Source organism: Cricetulus griseus, chromosome X, assembly GCF_003668045.3.
Source record: "Cricetulus griseus strain 17A/GY chromosome X, alternate assembly CriGri-PICRH-1.0, whole genome shotgun sequence".
Lineage (NCBI taxonomy): Eukaryota > Metazoa > Chordata > Mammalia > Rodentia > Cricetidae > Cricetulus > Cricetulus griseus.
In genome coordinates, this window is record NC_048604.1 from 39209564 (window position 1) to 39229364 (window position 19801).

The window sequence follows — 19801 nt, forward strand, 5'->3', positions numbered from 1 at the left end:
GACCAAGTTACACAACTGTAACATATATGCAGGCTCCCTGGTTGTTGGTTCAGTCTCTGTGAGCCCCTGTGAACCCAGGCTAGTTGATTCTGTGAGTTTTCTCATGGCCTCTGGCTCCTACAATCCTTTTTCCCCTTTTCAAAAGGATTCCCTGAGTTCTACCTAATGTTTGGCTGTGGGTTTGCGTCTGTTTCCATCAGTTGCTAGAGGAAGCATCTCTGATGACAATTATACTAGGATTAGGCACCAGTCTATATGTATAGCAGAATAACATTAGGCATCATTACACTGACATTTTTTTCCTCCAGTCATGTTTGGTTCTATCCTAGGTCTCTGGGTCATCCAGTCTGTGGATCCTGATGCTCCAGGCATTGTCAGGCATGGACTTACTCTCCTTGCATAGGTTTTAGGCTAGACTGGTCATTGGTTGGCCACTCCCTCAATCTCTCGGTCACTCTTACCCCAGCACATTCCATAGGCAAAGCAGACCGTAGGTCGAAGGTTATGTAGCTGGGTTGGTTTCCCAATCCCTTCACTGGAAGTCTTGCCTGATCAAAGGAGATGGCCAGTTCAGGCTATGTATCCATCACTATTGCTAGGAGTCTTAGCTGGTGTCATCCTTATAGATTCTTGGGAGTTTCCCTTGTACCAGATTTCTACCTGGCCCCGAAAGAGACTACCCTTCCAGTAGTCTCTTTCAATACTCTCCCCCTCTGCCCCCCCACAACCTGATTACTCATGTTCCCATCCCCACCTGCCCACAGTCCACTCACAAAATCTCCTGAAGCAACTTCAATATCACCTTCTAGGTTCTGCCTCCTGACTCAAGTACTTTGACCTTAGAGCCATGTTGTCTTGTGCAAGCATGCTCAGAACCATGCACTGAGATAAGTGTGGTGAAGTTTGAAAGGCAGGAGTCCCACACATTTATCCTTGTACTCAGGTTCAGGCAACCATTAACCAGATGATTTAAGAAGAGAAGTGGCGTATCATCCATAAGAAAATGGCTACATCTTAGCCTAAGTAAGTTAATATGGGGGGTGGGGTGGGGAGAGCACTGAAGGGGAACTTCAACTAGACATAGAGGGGTTCCCTCTTAGTTGCAGAGAGGCACATTAGAACATGCATGTACTCATTACAGGAAAAGTAATAAAGTGCACAAAATTTGAGCAAAAAATACTTAGTGATAATTTGATCCATTTCATTTCAGTAATTGGTTCTCATCAGGTTTATCTCCCTTCAAGGGGAATTTCCCTTTAGTTTTTGTTGTTGCTGCTATTGTTGTTTGTTTACTTTTACAGATACAAGTCATGGATTTGAAGCTTGTAAATAGCCCCTAACCCCATCCCATCCAGCCCAACCTCTTAGATTTCCCATCTGTATCCTATATTCATGCTTGACCTAGTGCTTCTGATTCCATGGTGACAGTCTATCAGCTTCTGAAATGTAACACTTGGCGATTACTGACCGTCACTTTCTGCTTTTGTCCATACCACCTTTTTTTTCTATATTTGGTATATAACCTTGGTCATGTTTGTCTACAAGGCTTTTCAGTCTTGTTTAAGAGACCAGAAAGGGTGTGAACACTTGGACTATACAATAGAAAAGAGGAAAGCCCCGCCTGAGAGAAACTTAAGCTTGCCTTTATCCTTCTAACAACTCCTGAGAGGTTCTTTGAACCTTATCAAAGCACTATTGGGGAAACTCTAGATGACCCATTGTCTTATGTTATGCTATATAACCTTCTGGTATCACCAAAGATGATTCAGATCACTTTGTTCCAATCTCTAGGCAGTAATGTCTGGAACACCTGCTGTGTGCTCATACTCTACTATGAGGATATACAGGAAGAATATTGTTTTGCCTTCATAGATATTATCATCAGATCTATTTTTCTCTCAAATCTAGTAGACATTTGTAGATATGTACAGTACAAGACTCAATTTCTTTGTATTTCTTACTTAAATCATATCACCCATAAGATATATGTATTTCATTCAACTAGTGTCTAAAAAAGTCGAGAAATAGGCCAGTTGGAAAATTAAGTGGACAGGGATAACCTGTCCTTTTTTGGCATCCGCCTACGTTTTCTTATGGCTATGTACCTATGGCTTCACAGGATAGAATCCCTGTGCAGAGTGTATCTTCCAGGCTCAGGAGATAAGGGTAACTGCCAAGCTGGAGAGTAGCCTTGCCCAATCATCCCACAGACCTGCTGGGCCAGAGATGCACAGGTGATTGGAGGATAATGTTACTACCCCACCCCTATTCTGAGCTGGAACTGAAAACAAGTGAATCTTGTGCTGCCTGGGCTATTTCTAAATCTACGCTGGAACTGGTTCCCTAGTCCAGCTGGCCACTTATGCTTTCAACTTATGGTCAGTGTGGGCATTGATCACTTCTCTTTGTGGTTTCAAAAGAATTGCAGCTCTCCAGAATTCTCCAAATGAGTTGACTGCTCCCCAAAGACACACCCACTTCCTTGCCTTTTCCTTCTTCAAAGGTTGTCTGTTTTCCTTTAGACTTTTGATTTCTCTATTTTCTGACTTGCCCTCTCCCAAATAGCCAAGAAGTAGCTGTTGAGTACCTTTTGTTCAGTACTTCCCTCTTCCTTTCATCTTGAAGATCTCAGGAGTCCTTGGCTGGTGTTGTGATTCACTACTCTAGTTCCCTGACACATGCACTCCCCTGGTGTTGATTATTTTGTGTGAAAGTTTCATCTAGCTCCTTAAAAGTACAGGTAATATCTTCTGTTCCCCTCTGTGGCCCAAGAGTCCCAGTAACCTAAAAAAGTTTGAAGAACTGATTCCTACTTTTAGAGTCTGTAAAAGCTGGAATTCTCATACTGATAGAGCTAACTCAGATAGAAAAGCACAGACCCCCACAGGCTTTTTCCAACTAATCAACCTGTTCGACACACATTTAACTGTGCAACTGAAGCCAATAGCCTCTCTGATGCCTCTTACTAAACTGGATCACTACACAGATCTAGTTCCCCTCCTAACAATGGCTGGTCACTAACGTGTCACTAGTTTGGGTCTCCAAATTCCATTTTTTGCTATTATGTAGACAATTTCAACAGAATGGGTTTCATGATAACCCAATTCATTGTACCAAAGGGCAGGAGAGCCAGTGGAAAGGGCAAACAGAGTTTGCCTACCCACTAGAATATTCATCATCAGCATAAAAGACACTGGGAATGGTACCACTCAGGGCTTTGAGATATTCCAGGTGTGAGTTAGGGCTGTTGGCACCTGTCACCGATGGATATTCATAAAACATATAAAAACATTTATAAAAACGAGTTGAGAACAGAAGTTTCCAAGATGTCCTTGGAAAATGAGCTTTAGCCTTTCCCAGGATGTCAATCACAAACTTTTCCCTGTTTAGAGATTTATATGCAGAAAGTGGACACATAGCACTCATCACGTGGGAACTTCTTCCTTTGGACTTGGGAACATACCTTTTCTGGAACACAGCAGATCCCGTTCCTTTGCGGATATATAGAGCCATGAGATCCCCTCAAAGAGCTATGTCCTTGGGATGTGGCACACTTCAGTAAAATCATTAGCTACGGCCAAGGAGAGTGAAGTGCCAGACATTCTACGGCCCTGATAATTGAGAGGAGGTAGAACTCCACCGTATAGCTTATCCTTGCCAACTGTCCGGGATCAAGACTTAACCATTTGCCGGGCATTGGTGGCGCGCACCTTTAATCCCACACTTGGGAGGCAGAGGCAGGCGGATCTCTGTGAGTTCCAGGCCAACCTGGTCTCCAAGAGCTAGTTCCAGGACAGGTTCCAAAACCAGACAGAGAAACCCTGTCACAAAAAAAACCCGAAAAAACAAAAACAAAAAAAAAGAGACTTAACCATTTGATCACTTGCTACTTAGTAAACTTAATATCACTTGATATTAAGCATAGCACAATATTGTTTTTCATGTTGGCATCCTCTCTATAAGTTACATATTATTCATCACCAGTTTACCAATGGAGGAATCGAGTGCTCCAGCTGGGCAGTAGTAAAGCTGAATTAGAATATATGTCTAACAGGCTCAAAACCTGCACTGCACAACAGAATGAAAAAGAGGTGATGTGTCTGAGTTGGTGGTCAGAAGTTAATTCCAGAGAATTCCACTAAGGTGGAGAAGGGGTAAACAGGTTTCCCTACTAGTGAGAGTTATTGGGAGTTAGATGAGAAAACCAGAGACCCATAATTTATGGAGACCAAAAGGTAAAAGTCTAGATAAAAGTTTTGGTAGCCCAGGAGTAAGGAAGAGCTTTGGTACTGAGCTAGACTATTGCTTTATCTTATTCCTGCTACACAGCTGAAGGATAACCCTTAGGAAATTGGGCATCCCACCAATAGAGCTTGAGTAAGTAGAGTTGAATAAAGTATATTTAGAGGATGTGGCAGGATTAAGGGAAACAAAAATGGGTGATGAAACAACTGACTCCAAACCATTAATACTGGAACATTACAGACCCATTATAGAGCTGTTATCCAACAGATGCTAAGACAATAGAGAAGTCTGGCTAGTTAAAAAAAAAAAAACTAACTTTCTGTATGTAAGTTCTATATTGGAACTAATGCTGGATCTTGGTTAACAGAATGAATTAAATTCACACAACATCTCCTCTACAGAAAGCTGCTTGGCCACAAATTAGCAAGTCTTATAAAATCTCACTTATACTCTCAGTTTGTCACAATCACATGTCAGGTAATTGCTTCAGTTAAGGATCCCACTCTTCTCTTCTCCATAAGCACTACTGGGGTAGTTGTTTAGCTGGGGAGTTGGTAAGCATTTTCATCTGAATTCAGCAAGTTTCAGAGTTGGAGAACATAATGTTTTAATCTAGTAAAAGCCAGTTGTATTTGGGGCATGGTGCAAACCGATGAGCTTAATAGATCATCTAGACAGGTCAATGAAAGGCAGACTTCTACCTTCTCTTAAACATACTTTCAATAGGGAAATGTGGATTTTATGATTTGAGGGAAACGTGTCACTTCTTCAAAATGAGCCTTTCAAATTACCAGTAGTACCTCCTTATCCATGGAAATAACTCATGAATTCTAAATTGCACCTTGTTCTGACTGGTATAATGAACTCTATTGCCAACCCACTCCATCCTACCTGTGATGTAAATCATCCCCTTTTCCCAGCGTATCTATGAATATTTATGCTATATTCTCTAGCAGCCTGTTAGTCACTAAGTAGCTATCTTTATCCGATCAATTTTCACAGCAGTATCACAGTACTTGTGCTCATATAATCTATATTTCACTTAGTAATGCCCTAAACAGAAGATTACTGATGCTGGTGATTTGGATGTGACAAACAGAAGCAAAACACTTCTTTGAAATGAAGAGGCAAAAGTTAGCTTAAAGAGTAAAGACAAGACTCATATGCTGAGGTTTACTATGATATAACATAAGACAAAGTCTTCCCATCAAATCGTGAAGCAGGAAAAAAAAGGAAAGAGCCCAGACACAAAAGTAGTCAGGATAATTTAAGAAAAGCTGCCAAGAAACAAGCCAAACTGAGTCTGGGTGGGTGTTTATAAGTTTCTATGTGGATTTATTTGGGATCTGGGTGGTGGACCCCCCAAAAGAGTAAATAATAAATAAGACAACTACACTCTACCATGGAGGTCCCCTTTTCCTTTCATCTTCTAGTTATATGTAGACTTTTAGGGACTTAGGCTGTTGGTTGGACCAGGAAAAGGAAAGACACAGGTGTCTTAATTCTCCCATATTCTCCTTCCCCAGAAAGTTATCCCAGGATCTGTCTGGTCTGAGGAATCTCAAATCTTGGCATAGTTCTCTGTTAATAGCAGTTCAGCTGTCAGACAGCTACATCACATTTTAGTATATCTCTATAGTCAATTAAGGTGGTGTTGGAGTTCCTTACCTACTGTTATTTGTCCATGCTTGAGCCCTTTAGTTTCAGCTTGGAGCTTATTAAAGCACCAGCTGTAATTTTGAGTGGGATAACTTGAGCTGTGCTTGGCAATGTATATCTGGGTACAAAGGAAAACTTTGAGAACACACATGATGAAGCTAAGGGAGTAACAAGGAGCCAGAATTTAGGCAATGCAGTTGGCTGTTCTCATTGTGGAGCCTTTTGAATTAGCTGACAATCCTGTGGCTGACTGGATCCTTTCTTTTCTCTTTGAACAGGGCCACCCTGGACAACCAGGTCCCAGAGGTCCACCCGGCCTAGATGGCTGTAATGGAACTCAAGGAGCTGCTGGATTTCCAGGCCCTGATGGCTACCCTGGGATTTTAGGACCACCTGTATGTTACCAGATCTTTGTACCTTAATGCAAATGCACCTCCAAAAGTCTTCTTTTTTGTTTCTTTGGAAACTTTATTAAGTCTCTGCAGACAGTCACTCTACCACCTTGTCCAATGCAAGAGTTTACACTAATGGCACCACAATAGCAAAACTCTTAAATGGTAGTTGTGGGATACAAATGTTACATGGCTTTAGATTACTTTTTCATGCTACTTTTGGAATTGTTAAGATCATTCAAACAAACAAACAAATAATAGCTATAGTACATTTCAGAGCAAAACATGCACTTGGGTTAATTGATGTGTTCCCATATCAAGACATGCTTGGAAGACCTTCATGTGATCATGAGCATATTAACAAAAATCTAGAGGCGTGGCAGTATTGGTTTATGCCAGTAATTCTTAACCAGGGTTAATTTTGCTTCTTGGGGGACATTTGAATTAGTATTGATAACTTTGGCTGTCACAACTAGGAGCACAGGATAGCACACACTCTGCAACATCAACAAATCAATTTGTCCAATGTCAGTGATGCTTTACTTCATTTGTTTCCCACTCTGCATCATTATCCTTGGTTATAGGGTTAATATTCTATTTTTTGTCCAATATCTCTACTTTTGTTTAATTTCATTCGTTCAGGTAGAGAGCTAAAATATCCAGATATCTTGCCCCTTACAGATATCGTGTAAATAGTAGATATCAAGCCCTTACAAGAAGTAATTTATTAGCGGTTGGAAAGAGAAAAATAACACATTTAACCTAAATTGGAAAAACCTAAATCTATAAGAGTTGTGATGTGAGACCTTTTTCAAACTAGAAATCATGCCACCAATCCGACAGATCCCCTAGTTATGTGAGTTGCCTTCATTGACCAAGTTGTGGGGTGTGATAATACATGTGAAAATGTGACACAGAAGACATGCAAAGTACAAGCCCTAAACTGGCATAAATGGCATTGACACCAAGCCAATATACAGCAGGGCCATACCAGAGAAAGCTGTAGCCCTAATATGGGATCATCTGTATGAGCCATAAAGGCCCTTGAATGATGTCATGGCAATAGACAGGGGGATAGAGTAGATAGTGGAAGTCTAGCAATGCACGAGTTCCACCCCAAGAAATGGGAAAAAGATCTTGAAGTAACAGACATCCTCTGAATGACAGAACTCCAGAGTGGAACCCTAATCCTTGCCTAAACCATCACCTTAAGCTTAAACAGAAATTTGGGTGTGTATTTACTAAGCTGAACCTTACCTCTCACTGAATATCCATTCAGTAAGTGTCTTTGAAGCTTGTTGGAAAAGAATAGGGACCACAAGAATAAGGGGAAGCAAACAATGTTCAGAAACCAACTTGTATTTCTAGGTCCTTGTAGTTTTAATACACCAGTGGTCCCTGAACTTTTGAAATTCATCATCAATCAACAGTTTACTCCCCGAAGTGTGAACCCCTAATGCTAATCCTGACTCACCCTTAGATGTAAAATCATTCATTTATTTTCCCAAGGGGGACATAATGGTAGCAGATATGAACCAGCATTTGCTACTAAGACAGGGGAAAAAATCTCGTTGAAAGACTGGAATCAGGCACACTGAACTGTTTTCTATGATGCTAATGAGATACACCAGCCTCTACAAAGGTTTGAAGCTGAGTTTTTGTGGCAGAAACACAGGATGAAGTTGATTTCATAGTTATCTTTTAGACCGACAGCCTACATAAAAGGTCACAAAAGCACCTGGCCTCTAGTCTGTTTTGTTTTTGTTTTTGTTTTTTACATTTTAAAAATAAATAATAAGAAAATATATATAATAGATGCCAGATTTGACTCACAAAACTTAAATTGCTATCTAAATCCATAGAAAATTTTGTTGATCTTTGACCTAGAATAAGACCATGTTGGTAGTGTAGAATTGTGAGGGGTAGAGCTTTACTTAAAGTAGTGCTCTATATACAAGTCTGCTGCTTGCTAACCTTCATCCCTTAACAGACCCCAGACATAGAGATAGAAGAAAGGCAGCCAGTCCTGACATGAAATGAGCTCTTCAGAGATTGGGCTTTGCCCCTTAATACAGCCCATTTGTTCACAGCCTAAGACATATAATTTCAGGTTCTCATTGCCTGATCCTCTATCTAATCAGGTCATATTGCTATCAAAACTCTCTCTCTCTCTCTCTCTCTCTCTCTCTCTCTCTCTCTCTCTCTCTCTCTCTCTGTCTCTCTCTGTGTCTCTCTCTCTGTCTCTCTCTGTCTCTCTCTGTCTCTCTCTCTCTCTCTCTCTCTCTCTCTGTGTGTGTGTGTGTGTGTGTGTGTGTGTGTGTGTGTATGCAGAGTATAAACACGCATTTCTCACAAGTTTCTCACATTTACCCAGGGACTTCCTGGTCACAAAGGTTCAAAAGGAGAACCTGCTCCTTTTAAAGACAGCATCACAGGAATGAAGGTAAGAGCTCCCAAAGCAGGTAGCTGAATGTGTGGGACAGAGGTTCCCCAAGGCCGGGCCCCACCTCCGACCAAATCATTTCCAGAACTAGCATCTGTGTCCCTGCTTAAAGAGCAGCCCCAGCTGCTTTAAGAAGGATCCCAAGCTTTCTTGGTGATGGGAGAATTAGCAGAAATGTTTGCAACTGTGCTGTCAAGAGATTTGCTTTCCAGAGTCTGCACAAGAATCAGAGGCAGGTTGGCAAACAGTTTTGCATGATTATTATTTTCTTTGACTAGACAAAACCTTTTCTAGAGGCAGACACTTTCTCCCTAATGTTCATGCCCCATGGTTTGGATATGTGTCATTACACAGTTTAGTATGGCTACCACCCCACCATCCTGACCCTATTCTTCCCTAGATCCCTGAATGTCTAGAAAAACTTGCCTGTCCTCTCTGCAACTGATGGAAATCTGATATCCTGTCAAGGATCTTCTTTTATTGAGGGTTGCTCTGTGTGCTAAATGGTGGCTTCGTGGGGCCTCAATAAACCCTAATTCCAGATGATTGATTCTATTCCTCCCCAGACTTGGAAAAGAACTCCTTACTGCCCTGGTAGCAAATAGGAATTTATGTGCCATTGGAGTGGAGAACACCCCAAGCTTACTGAGATAATTAACACCTTTCCTCTGTCTTCCATCTCGGTACATGTTGCGAACCGGTGTTTGTGGGGCTGCAGTCAGGACCAGCCAAGCAGCCCCAGGTCTGTTCCTGAGTGGGGGAGTGTGGATGAGGGAAGGCTAGCTATAGACATTAAAGGAAAGATGGAGACATAGGATAGTGTCAGGAGGGCATTTTTCAGTACATACTGAATGTGCCTCTGTTTATTCACACATTCTCTTAAGTAACCAACCAAAGGTGGGGACAATGGCAGAAGACTTCTATTATCACCTATAAAGGGCAAATAGCAATTACTTCCCTTAATCCTAAAGACACTCCATAGCTGCATGTACTACTTGGCCATCAGGCGCTTCATAGTTGCACATATCATCTAGCCTTCAGGATGAGTGTAAACCTGCCTAGGCCCAAGTCTATTGCTATTTAGATAGGAGCCTTTTACCACCAAGGCCAGGGCATCCTGTAGCCATTATGCTAATATCTTAAAGACGATAGGAATGATTTGAGCTCTCTGAACTCGAGGCAAGATGGAATGGGCTTCCATATACCAGTCCCAACAGGTACAGAACCCTTGGAAAGTGGCTGTAAAAGCAGTGATGGGGATGGAACAGCTGGATAACTAGAGAAGAAGGAGGGAGATCGGGTTCTTGACTGTGAGTGCCATAGCAGAAAGATAGAACATTAAAGTTGCCAAGGGCTCATGGTTTTTGGATTCATGTCACTCATTTTACAGATTGAAAATCTAAGGCTATATGACTTGCTCAGAGACAGATGGCCAGTTCTCTGAAGAACTAAACTTCAGGCAGTGTTCTTTCCATGCTACAGGGAGTTCAGAGGTTTCTACTGTAAGCCAAGTGGGGCAAGACTAGCAGGTGTCAAAATACAACCATTGTCTTTGCAAACACTGATTAAATGGTTTTGCCAGAAATCAAAGAAACCTTGGATCCAATGGAACACAGCAATTTCCACAAGATGGTTATATTACAGATTCATACAGTGACTTAAGATGCTGCAAAGTAATTAAAACGTAATCAGAGTCTGTATGCTCTGTTGATTTTCCCTTGAAATGTCTGATTTGCATTGTATACATATAGGCACAGATTCTCCGGGGATGAGGGCACATGGGAAGGTAGCTTTGCTTTCCTCCAAAAAGAGCAGAAAATAACCAGCCTGCAGAAGCCGTTTCTAATTGATAAGTTCCTAGCAAATGTGAAAATTAATTAATCTAGGTAAAATAGGAAACCTTGTTCAGCCAAGGCTATAATATTTGTTTTCTAGAGTCCAGAATGTTCACAGGGGAAAAGTTAATGGTTAGATACAGCCAATTCATGCATTTTAAAACGCAAGGCTTTGACAGGGGCCCAAGTTGCAGCAATGTGTTTCTATCCCCATGGATCTTGGGCTGGTTGTCTGAAACCCTGTGGGCTTGATTAATCTCTTCTGTGTGTTCTTTGTCTGTTTCTCAGGGAAATCCTGGGCTGCCTGGACTGGATGGAATGGCTGTAAGTGCTTCTTGTGTTGACTTCTCATGCTTTGTCAACTCACAAATGAGTATCTCTTCCCTCTTCTTAGTGGAAATCAAAGGTCTTTGTAGAGTTACTCAAGGAAAACCCAGAATATTGAGATAGAACAAGTCATACTTCCTGCATTTTCCATACAGAAAATCCTGAGATGAACTGGCCACCTCAAGTTTTAAGACAGTCAGTCTTCAGACTTTAGATCAGGGATCTGATGCATCCCTTATTGGCAGGGAGTATGTTCCAAGGCCCCTAGTGGATACCTGAAACCATGGATAATACTAAGCCCTATATAGACCATGCTTTTCCTATGTATATAGACCTATGATAGAGTTAAATTATAAGTTAAGCACAGTAAGGTATTAGCAACAATTGCTACCTCTTCACAGTCAGTACCTGTCCCTAACCTACCCTAAAGGCAAAATACCATTGTGATTATTCTGTGTAGGTGAGTAGATCATGGCATCTTCATTTCTAGGGAATCTTCTAATCATACTATAGTAAGATAAGTAGTAAAAGTTATGTTAGTGTGATTCCCAACAACAACAACCTGAATCCTTTCTCAAAGTAACTTAGTGTGTTGCACTCAGTGTTTCTCTTCTCGTGAAGATGTGGAACACACAAAGCCTATGTGATGTGATGAGGTGAGTGATGTAGGCTATGAGACATAACAGCAGGTGACCATCTAAAGGTTACTTGAAGATAAGCCCTCTCATACTTTTCCTGTTTTCTGTGGTTGATGGGGTAACTGGAAACATGGAAAGGAAAACAACGGATAGGGAGTCCACTCTATTCTCTTGCATATGTTAGGAATGTACCCTGCCTTTCATTAACAACGATCTAGGAAGTGTTTTTCTGTGTATTCAGTGTTATATACACACTTTTTTATAAAGGTATCACATACAGAAATTTCTTTTAGGGCATTGGTAAGAGTACATGAAAGTCCACAAGTTGCACTCCTAAGAAATTTTTTCCCTGAGATTCCGCATTACCATCGCTTACTTTTGAAAAAGTCTAAGAACTGTCCCTGATTTCTTGTATTTGTTGTTGCTTATCTTCTCTTGTCTTGTTAGCTCTCAATACATATGGAGTACCTACTATGAGCAAAGTGCTATGAGTGATCCCAGAGATAATGTAGAAATTGTCCCTCCCACAAAGGATGTAAAAAGTGTAAGGGTGGAAATTTGTCAGAAGAATTCCAGAAGCCCTTAGGGAAGAACTATGTATCTAAATTTCTGGTAGGAGATATGTATCTATAAAAGAGAATGTTGTTTCTGAGGAGTATGGATGAAGTTTAGACTTGCTAGCAGTGGTTGTATGCTTATAAAAATATATGAAGTATGTAAGCCCACACAAAAAAACAAAGATGACTAAGGATCAAGGTATAGAGGAGTGCCAGAACTAAACAAAATTGGCTTTCAAAGTATGTTCATTAAATTCGTATAATAGTAACCACTCTGTTTGCTTCACAATTTCTCCTAGAGATTCAGTCTGCTGCCCACAGACATATAGTATTTGCCTGTCAATACAGACATGATGTAAAAAGGAGTTAGCTTTGAGGACAGGATGTTTGGTAGTTAAACAACAGGTTGTGATCAATAAGAAGACCATGGGTTGATACTGATTGTCAATCCAAAATTCTATTAAGTCACAGAACATTAGCATCCCCCAGACAATCCCCTCCTACCTCTTCACAGTCAGTACCTGTCCCTACCCTACACTAAAGGCAAATGCCATTGTGATTATTCTTCTGTGTAGGTGAGTAGATCATGGCATCTTCATTTCTAGGGAATCTTCTAAATCCTCTTTCTCTTCCTGTTGTCTGAACCTTGACCTCTCTTAGACTTTCCATCCCTTTCATGGGCACAAACAGCCTTCATCCTGCTACCCCACTGAAATGGAGCCTTACATTTCTCCAGACCAGCTTTCTCCTAATTTTAGTCTTTTTTAAGTGCTGATACTCAATTCTATACATTTTCTGATTTTCCATATGACTTTTTAGTTTCCTTTTGACCTATGGAATATTTAGAAGTGTGTTTTCTCATTACCAAGTATTTGGTTACCTTCCAGCTACCTGTCTATTATAAATTTCTAGTTTGATTTTATCAAAATTAAGAGGACACACTCTTCTGTTTAATCCTGTTGAATTTTCTGGAGTTGAGTTTATGACCAAAACTTTCAGAGAACACATATCCAGCAATGGTGGATTTAAGCAATATTTATTTTGTCAAGGTAGTTAATGGTGTTTTGATAATCAGTATGTTGTTTTTTTTTCAGTTCTATGAATTACTGAGGAAAAGATATTGAAAATTTTAACAATAACATGTTTTATCTATTTCACCTGTAGTTCTATCAGTTTTTGCTTTGTTAATGTTGAGAAAACTATATATATATATATATTATATATATATATATATATATATATATGATATAGATATGTATAGATATAGATATAGATATAGATATATATAGGTGTCTTCTGGAATTGACCCATTTATCATTAGAAATGCCCCTCTTATTTTCAAATTGTTCAATATTTTTTACTCCATTTTTATTTAAATTTGAAACAAGATTGTTTTACATGTCAATCCCAGTTCCCTCTCCCTCCCCTCCTCCCCTGCCTCCCCAACAAACACCTTACCTATCCCATACCCTTTCGGCTCCACAGATAGGGTGAAACCCTCCATAGGGGGTCTTCAGAGTCTGTCATATCCTTTGGGATAGGGCCTAGGCCCACCCCCGTGTGTCTAGGCTCAGGGAGTATCCCTCTATGTGGAATGGGCTCCCAAAGTTCTTTCCTATGCGAGGTACAAGTACTGATCTACTACAAGAGGCCCCATAGACTTCTGAGGCCTCCTCATTGATATCCACATTCATGGCATCTGGATCAGTCCCATGCTGGTTTCCCAGCTATCAGTCTGGGGACCAAGAGCTCCCCCTTGTTCAAGTCAGATGTTTCTGTGGGTTTCACCAGCCTGGCCTTGACCCCTTTGCTCGTCAGTCCTCCTTCTTTGCAACTGGATCCAAGTTCAGTTCCGTGTTTAGCTGTGGGTGTCTGCTTCTACTTCCATCTGTTGCTGGATGAAGGCTATAGGATGGCATATAAGTCAGTCATCAATCTCATTATCAGGGGAGGGCATTTAAGGTAGTCTTTCCTCTGTTGTGTAGATTGTTGTTAGTTGGTGTCATCCTTGTAGATCTCCAGACATTTCCCTAGTGCTTGATTACTCTTTAAACCTATAATGGAAATGCCCCCTCTTTATATCTGGTTAATAACATTTATCTTGAAGTTTGTTTTATCTGATACTAAATAACTACATTTTTTTCTTTTTAAAATACTTTAATAGTAAAAATTCAAATACAAAACAGAACCAAACACAAAAAATCAAATACAGAGCCAAGTATAATGAATTTTGCAACATTTATTCATAACTTTAATATTTTACTAGACTCTTTATTGCTCTCCTGTCCATTTATCACTGTCTATCCATTAGTTCATACTGTTTTGATGCATTTCAAAGCATATCACTGAATTACTCCTAAATACAATAGCATACCTAATATCAGTTAAACGTCAATATTTGCTTTGATTTCCTTTTTGTTCATAATGTTTTTTGCAAAGAAATCCACAAATATTAAATGTGTGTTTGCTGAATTTTGGCCGATGCTGACTCCTAGGTAACCCAGAATTCCATTAAAGCCACAGAACATAGATAGTATCACCCCAGAAAATTCCCTTTTGTCTCTTCACAGTTAATCTCCATCTGTACCTCACCCTAAAGGCAAACTCCATTGTGATTATTCTTCGGTGTTGATCAGTTTTCCCTTATCCTAGAGAGTCATATATAGGGAATAATATCATATGTAGGCTTTTGGGTCTAGCTTCTCTTACCACAGTGCTTTTGAGATTCATCCATATTATTCCAAATGTAAGTAAATTTGCTGCTTTTCACTGTTTTATGTCACAGTTCATTTATCAATCCCTGTATCAGTGACTACTTGGAAAAGTCTCAACTGTTTCTATTATGAATAAAAATGCTGTAGCAACTCTTATACAATTCTTGTGAACATACATGTTTGTTTTGTTTTGTTTTGTTTTGTTTTTTGTAAAGCTATCTTGCCTTTTGACTTTGATAAAAACTTGTCTCCAGGGTCCATCAGGATCCCCCGGATCTCCTGGAGATGCAGGACCCATAGGACCACCAGGCTTACAAGTAAGACCAACTTAAGTCTAGTGTGTGTTTGCAGTATTCACTGTCTTCACCATGCCATGGATCAAATACAGGCCTATGTAATAATTTAGGCTCCCTTGCAAAAGGGCAAAAGCCATTTCTGGAAGATTATACTGAAACATATTCCTTCTCTTTATCCATGTCCCCCTCCCTTTTCTCTCTTTTAGACACAGGCTCTCACTGTAGTGAGATTCTGTGTCCCTAAAGCTTCCTAGTATAGCTCAACCTTAGGTATAGCCAAGAGAAGACAGACACTTGACACATCTATTGGTGCTGTCTGCTCCCTCATTATGCTATGCATTGATAATTAATCATACCAACCACTATCATCACCCTTCTAAGGGTACTTCCAAATCTTCCCAGCCTCGCACCTTGGATAGCTGTACCTACCTGCTTTTCTGACCCTGAAACTATGTAGGGTAAAGGAAGAATATAGCTAGTCAGATCTGCTTCTGGGAAGGCCTTATCCCCAGGTCATTCTCACCAATGCCTAAATCCTTCAACTTATAGCTGAACTTCACCAAGTCATATTGAAACATTCCTAGCATGCTATGAGGAATAACACGTGCTATTTTTACTGTCTTTGCATAAATATGACCACCAGGCCAATTTACGAGATAAAAGAAACAATGAGAGGGACTGAAGAGATGGATCAAGGATTAAGAGCACATAGCACTCTTAGAGAGGACCCAAGTTTGGTTCCCAGCACCAACACTGGGTAACTCACAAAAACCAACAGCTGTCTGTAAACTCCAGGAGCACCACAGGATCCAATCACCATCCTTTAGCCTCGGTGGGCAGACACTGCACTCAGATGCACAAACCTGCACTCAGCAACATAATTAAAAATAAAAAACAACTTTTTAAAAGAAATCATGAGAGATGGAGCAAAAAGCCACTAATCCCAAGCTAATCTGCATTAAGCAGGGAGCCAGCATACCCCTGCTCTTGCCCAGCATAGCCATAGTTTTTATTTTGTTGTATTTTTTGTCTATAATGAAGAAATACTCACTCTTTTCTTACTTGCTAATCTAGGGTCCCCCAGGCCCCGCTGGACCTTCTGGTCCTGATGTAAGTATGCTTCGGGAGTATTTATGTCCTGCCACTAAATTCTGTAATATTCCCCCACAAAGATACTGGTTGAAATCTATTTTCTAGTTAAAAATAAAAATAACACATTCCAATTTAAGTTGCCAGAGCTTATTATTAATTGATTTTCTTTTTCTTCCCTGTACCCCTGTGCCCCAGGGAAATATGGGGTTAGGTTTCCAAGGAGAAAAAGGAGTCAAGGTAAATAGATTCTGAAAATACAATCTGCATCCCACATGCTGCAATAAATGTCTCTAGTTACACATATATGCGTGCTTGTGCAAATGGATTGGTTTTCTGTCTTAGAAAATGGCCATTTCCCATCTCACATAGTTCCCCTTTGGGATCCATTGAAAGCTACATGTACAAATGCCATACACAAAAATTTCACCCTGTTTTCTATGTATAAGTCTACATTTTCTACAAATATACTCTCTTAAAATTTATTCTTTCCTTTTCTCCCACCTAGGTATTTATCTGTGCTTTTGCATATTCTATTGCCTGCTCTTTCTGTTTCTCCACTTCCTGCTGTCCCTCTATTCTTCACCTTACCCTCCTCCCTCCCCTCCTGCACACACACACACACAAAAAAAAAACACGTATTTCCTAGCTCTTCTGTCTCTCCTTTACTATTCTCTTTTCTTACCTTCCTTCCCACCTTTGGACCAATCAGACCTTTTGACATTGTGACCCAATTTTACTAAAAGAATAACACAGGAAAAAAATCTCACAAATTTTTACAAGTTTACAATTTTGTGTTGGGAAACATCCATAGCTACCTTTGGCTGCATGTGACCATATGCAGCCTGTGGACTACAGGTCACACAAACCCAATAGAGTCTTCTCACTGCTGGCAAGAGGTAGTCATTCCCCTTGCCCAAATCCCATGTGGATCTCTTCTCACTACCCCTTTGTATATGAACATGCAACTGTGAGTCTGGTTTTCTTTCATCCATTTGTTTTTTCCCTGTGCCATGATAGTACGAAACTCACTCTTGGGCTTAGAGTTCTTATTATCTCTTATTAATGAAATTTCAGTTTTCTCCTTGACACAAGGTGGTAAAGAGTCCAAAATAATGGACATTTATTTGTGGATTACATCCAGAAGGCAAGCTTGCTTTTTGCAAGAATGATCTACAAATTATCTTTTGTTCAATGGTGTCTTTGATTTTTACAGGGGGATGTCGGCCTCCCTGGCCCTGCAGGACCACCTCCATCTACTGGGGAACTAGAATTCATGGGATTCCCCAAAGGGAAGAAAGGCTCCAAGGTAGCAAACATTTATTATAGAAAAAAAATAATTGACCCTTTCCTGTTAAAACTAGAATTCAAGTCTAATAATCAGACTAACCTGAGCCAATTACAAAGTAGGAGTAATGGGTTTTGGAAGGGAAGGCAAAGACTTCCTTGTTTTGTTCTTGATGGAAAGAATTCTGAAAATCCTGAGTTGTCTGGTGTATAGGTGTGAGTGTATCTGTATCTGACTATTCATGTAAGCAATATTTTTTGCCTCAGACTTGCACATTCAATTTTAATATGCCAAATAAATTAAAGCAAGCATTGCATGCTTGAAATTTTTCCTCAGAACTCCAAACCTCTCAGTATTTAAGCTGTCCACGAAATGTATTGAGTATAAATGTTTCCTTTTGAGTTATCATTTTGAAGAAGTTGTTTGCCCTTCAAGCTTTACTCACTGGTAGAGAGCTTAGCAGGGCCCTGGGTTCTATCACAGCACTGAGGGGAAATAGTTGACCTTAAATATCCGGAATATTGTTAACAAGTGGCAGGGGATGATCAAATTTGCCTTACCTGAATCACCAAGGTTATATTTCATAGTCTGCCCATTCCCATTAGGATAAACGTGTACATGCTTGTGTTTCAACAGTTCTATTCGGTTAGAGTGCACTGATAACCTTTCAGGAGCCTGCATTCTCTTCCTTCCTGGGGTTCCTTTGAATTTTGTGATTCTATTTCCATGATGAAAGGGCCCAGAGGAAAATGTAGTCTCACTTCTTTGATATTGTTTTTGTAGACAACTCCATTCCCTCTAGCTCAGTCGTTCTCAAGCTTCCTACTGTTGTAACCCTTTAATACAGTTCCTCATGTTGTGGTGACCCCCAATTATAAAATTATTTCATTGCTGCTGCATAACTGTAATTTTGCTACTGTTGTGAATCATAATGGAAATATGAAAAGGTTGTTTGACCTGACCCACGGGTTAAGACCACTTCTCCAGCTTTATATTAGGGAAGTCCTTGACTTGGGACCAATCTAGGAGTATATAGCAGATTATTTGCCCCTCTGGTCCATTCTAAACCATAGGGAGCTTTTCCATGGCCCCTGTAAGATAAATTAGCACTTAGGGAGAGAGACATTAGAATGTTATGTGTCTCATTTCACATTTTGATCCTTAGCCTTTGCTTGAGACCATTCTGTTCTTTGTAGCCTATGTTTTCAAAGCAGCTTCTTCCCCAGGAAATGAAACAACTAACTGTTCTCCTGTCCCAATTCATGTGTTTGAGATTATGTATTAGTCATTGACCTTCCATAAGCTAAGGGACTCTGTAAACTAAGACATCCTGGCAAGCATACAAATCTACACTACTATCCCATGCTGCAATACTCATACTGTGTTCCCTATCGAGTAGCCCAAGTACTTTGAAGGAGCTTCTATAGTTCATGTTCATTGCCTCTTGCTGCTACTCATTAGCCTTTGGTTAACTTTCCAGGGTGAACCAGGGCCTCCAGGTTTCCCAGGCATGAGTGGCCCTCCAGGTTTCCCGGTAAGTCTTCACACTTGGTAAACATGTATTCCAGGGTCTTATTACATAAAAAGCACTGTGTGGCTGAGAGGAAAATCTCCACCCATTGTTATGACTGTGAATGCTGCCATCTTCACTGAAGGCATTGAAGGAAATATTCTTGTTTCTTGACCTCATGGAACTTCTTAGCATGGCTCTCCATGCTCTAACTTTAGAGTTAAAACAGACCTAGGCTTGCCTTCTGGGCCAAGAATCTCTTAATATTTCTGACTTTTGTTCTCCTAGCCTACAAAAGAGGACAGTGATAGAGTATATCTGAAGATGAAATGAGATAATGCACATGAGAGAAGCTTTGTGCATAACTGGAACTTATCAAGTGTTCAGTAAGCAATATCTGCTTTGAGTAATCCAATCTTGACCTTCCTATCTGCCTTTCTAGCTTAGATTCTTATACTCAGCACATGTTTTTTGGAAGGCTCTGTGTGCTGGCTTTTCTTCTGTACTCAGAGGCTATAAAAGTTCCTCTCTGTCCTTGAGACTACATTCTAATGGAAAAGTGATAAAGAATGTGGAAAACAAGAGGTGACTCAATAGCAAATTCAAGAGCTTGTGGGATGACTCAGTGGTACACTGTTTGCCTAGCATGCCCAAGGCCCTGGCTTCTATTCCCAGTGGCACAAAGAAAAGTGAGCAAAAAAAAAAAAAGCCCATGCGATGGTGATATATGAAAGATGGAAGATGAATGCAGTGATGGAGTATAGGTGGGAGAGAGTGGTCAACCAAAGCCTCTCTGAAGAAGGAAGAA

The 19801-nt window shown here is 40.3% G+C and overlaps 1 protein-coding gene across 1 annotated transcript in view; it reads left to right on the top strand.

The window, feature by feature from the left end:
• LOC100772869 (collagen alpha-6(IV) chain) overlaps positions 1-19801 on the top strand; it is a 166805-nt gene that overhangs the window by 97583 nt on the left and 49421 nt on the right. Inside the window, exons 5-12 of the mRNA XM_035449710.1 lie at positions 6183-6299; positions 8671-8739; positions 10863-10898; positions 15065-15127; positions 16181-16216; positions 16394-16435; positions 17412-17504; positions 18964-19017. Coding sequence (XP_035305601.1) covers positions 6183-6299; positions 8671-8739; positions 10863-10898; positions 15065-15127; positions 16181-16216; positions 16394-16435; positions 17412-17504; positions 18964-19017 — 510 coding nt within the window. The remainder of the gene's footprint in view (positions 1-6182; positions 6300-8670; positions 8740-10862; positions 10899-15064; positions 15128-16180; positions 16217-16393; positions 16436-17411; positions 17505-18963; positions 19018-19801) is intronic.